General features: G+C 61.8%; 1 protein-coding gene across 1 annotated transcript in view; it reads right to left on the reverse strand.

The window, feature by feature from the left end:
* The window catches only part of PRX (periaxin), an 18,808-nt gene that overhangs the window by 3,255 nt on the left and 12,942 nt on the right, over nucleotides 1–2,611 (reverse strand). The window contains exons 6-7 of the mRNA XM_011952540.1: nucleotides 1,800–1,996; nucleotides 9–1,136 (exon numbers count right to left, since the gene is read on the reverse strand). Coding sequence (XP_011807930.1) covers nucleotides 9–1,136; nucleotides 1,800–1,996 — 1,325 coding nt within the window. The remainder of the gene's footprint in view (nucleotides 1–8; nucleotides 1,137–1,799; nucleotides 1,997–2,611) is intronic.

Below are 2,611 nucleotides of genomic sequence, written 5' to 3' on the forward strand. Positions count from 1 at the left end.
TTTGGGAGTTTCATCTCTGGGACTTTTGGCAGCTGCACCTCTGGAAGCCGCACCTCTGGCACAGCCATCTCTGGCACCTTTGGGAGTTTCATCTCCGACACCTTGGGGAGCTCCACCTCTGGGAGTCGAACCTCTGGAAGAGCTGCCTCGGGCACTTTTGGAAGCTTGACCTCAGGAGCCTTGGGGAGCTTCACTTCAGGTCCCTTGGGCACCTTGACCTCAGGCCCTGACACTCCGATGCCAAGGGAGGGCATCTTGATGGTGGGCAGCTTCAGCTTGCTCTCTACAACTTCAGGAGCAGCAGGCCGGGGCTCCAAGAGGGAAAGCCCGAAGGTGGGCATTCGAAGTCTGGGACCTTTCACCCTGGCCTCAGGGATGCCCTTGGCTACCTTGGCCTCAGCAACTTCCTTTGCTCGAGCCCCAAATCGGGGGAAACTAAGGCGGGGCATCTTCAGGGCCACCTCAGGTGCCTCTCCGCGGGCCTCCACCTCCGCACCCGGCAAGGCCAGGTCCACCCCCACAGTCGGTGCTGCCACATCCAGGGTGGGCACCACTACCGACACAGCCCCTTCCCGGGTCTCTAGGCAGGGAAGTGGAGGCAGAGCGGGCAGTGAGGGTAAGGCAGGCAGCTCCACCTGGGGGACCTGGATCCCCATGGCTGGGGCCTCCACAGCAGGCGGAGCCGGGGCTCCAAGCCCAAGGGTTGGTAGGTGGAGGGCAAAGCCACCAGCTGCCTCTGCGGAGGGGGCAGCCTTGGGGGCTGAGACCTGGGGGACAGCCACCTCGGCCCCTGGCAGCCGGGGCCCAACCAGCTCCACCTGAGGGGCTGTGAAACGAGCCCCTGCGGCCACCTCGGCCTCCACCTTGGCCTTCCTGGGGGGAGGAGCAGCGGCGGCCAGCCGGGCTGCCTGAGCCTCTTCGGCCACTTCTCGTACACGCAGCCGAGGCAGCTGGAGGCGCCGGCGGGCAGGGGCAGCCGGGACAGGACCCTTGGCAGCCTCAGCTTTGAGGCCACGGCGCAGGCGGGAGAACTTGGGAAAGGAGAACTCGACGTCAACAGGGGCCAGGTCAGCAGGGACCCCCAGAGCCCCAGGCACCATCTTCTTCTTCTTCACAGGGGACAGACTCTGGATGTTCTGGGGAAAGAGGAGAGAGGCGGGAGGCGGTGGGACAGTGGGAGGCTAGGAGTGGACAGGAAAAGCCCCACCTGGTATTGGACCAGGCTGGGGATGCCCTGGGTCAAGTATCTTGTCCCCCAAACATCATCCCCACTTCTTGCCTGCCTTTTCACCATGAGTGCCCAGGAAGGCAGGCAGCCATCTAGAATCTCCAAATGAGTCAACAGGAGTATAGGGACTGGGACCCAAGACTTCTAGGTCCTGATCTGGGATTTTCCCCAACATCCTCATTCTAGAGATGGGGAAGCTGAGGCCCAGGGAGGGAAATAAATTTGTCCAGGGCCACTCAGCAGTAATTGGGCTGCGCTCAGGCTGGAATCTGGCTTCCCTGGTTCCAAGTAGCCTGGTCAGGACCCCTAGCAAGCTTGGATCCGATGGTGGGGACGCCTCTCCGAGGTGGGTGAGGGCCCTGGGCTGGGGTGGGTCTGTCCCCCTCCCCAGGGAAGAGTTTGGGGCAGAGAGGAAGGGGCAGAGGGTGGGATTAGCTTGGGTTAGTGACAAGACAGAGGGCAAGGCTGGCCCATGGTGGCCATGTTTGTATGCTGATGGGAATGGGGCTCACGGCGCAGAGACCAGATCGCTGGGGCAGTCCAGGGCCGGGGCCGGGCTAAGCACGCGTACCAGCTTGGCCACCTTGGCCCGCGGGCCCTTGATCTCGTAGCCAGACACGGTCCCGGGCCGCAGCGCCAGGTCCCCGGTGGGCACAGTGCGCTTCAGGCAGAAGGAGACTTTGTAAGGCTCGGCGCATTGCAGCAGGCGTAGTGCGTCTTCGTACTTGAAGTTCTCGAAGAACACTCGGGCACTCAGCAGCTGGTCCCCTGCGGGCGAGGTGCAGGTGCGCAGCACGTGGGCATCTCCCGGCTCCACCCAGGCCTAGTTCTGCCCACTTGCGCCGAGGCCCCGCGGTGAGGCCCCGCTCCAAATTTTAGCGTCTCCAGTCCCCAGCGCAGGATTGAGTCGCAGTTACGCTGGTCCCTGCCCTATGACCTTATCCCCGCCCCCTGCAATGAACAAAGCCGCGCCCTCTCAGGTCACGCCCGCACCTTGTCGCTCCCCTACCCATCCTTACGTTTCAGATACTGACTTTGTTTCTTTTACCGAGAGAACAGAATCAGAAGGGAACTTCCAGAAGCTCCCACATTGTCTGTTCACCCCCTTTCCCCTGCGGCGACTTACTCCACTCTCCTGTTTCTGGGGATGAACCCCACTCCTAGCTCAGGGCAATCCCTCCACCGCCTTCTCAGGGACATCCTCCAGCAATTCCCTCCTCTTCCCACATCATCAGTTGTCCTTCTCGTCTACATTATTCCCATCAGCATACAAACATTATTATTTCTCCCATAAGAAAGGTTGTCGACTGGGCGCGGTGGCTCACGCCTGTAATCCCAACACTTTGGGAGGCCGAGGCCGGCGGATCACGAGGTCAGGAGATT

The sequence above is a fragment of the Colobus angolensis genome, unplaced genomic scaffold (genome assembly GCF_000951035.1).
Source record: "Colobus angolensis palliatus isolate OR3802 unplaced genomic scaffold, Cang.pa_1.0 Scaffold34, whole genome shotgun sequence".
Classification (NCBI taxonomy): Eukaryota; Metazoa; Chordata; class Mammalia; order Primates; family Cercopithecidae; genus Colobus; species Colobus angolensis.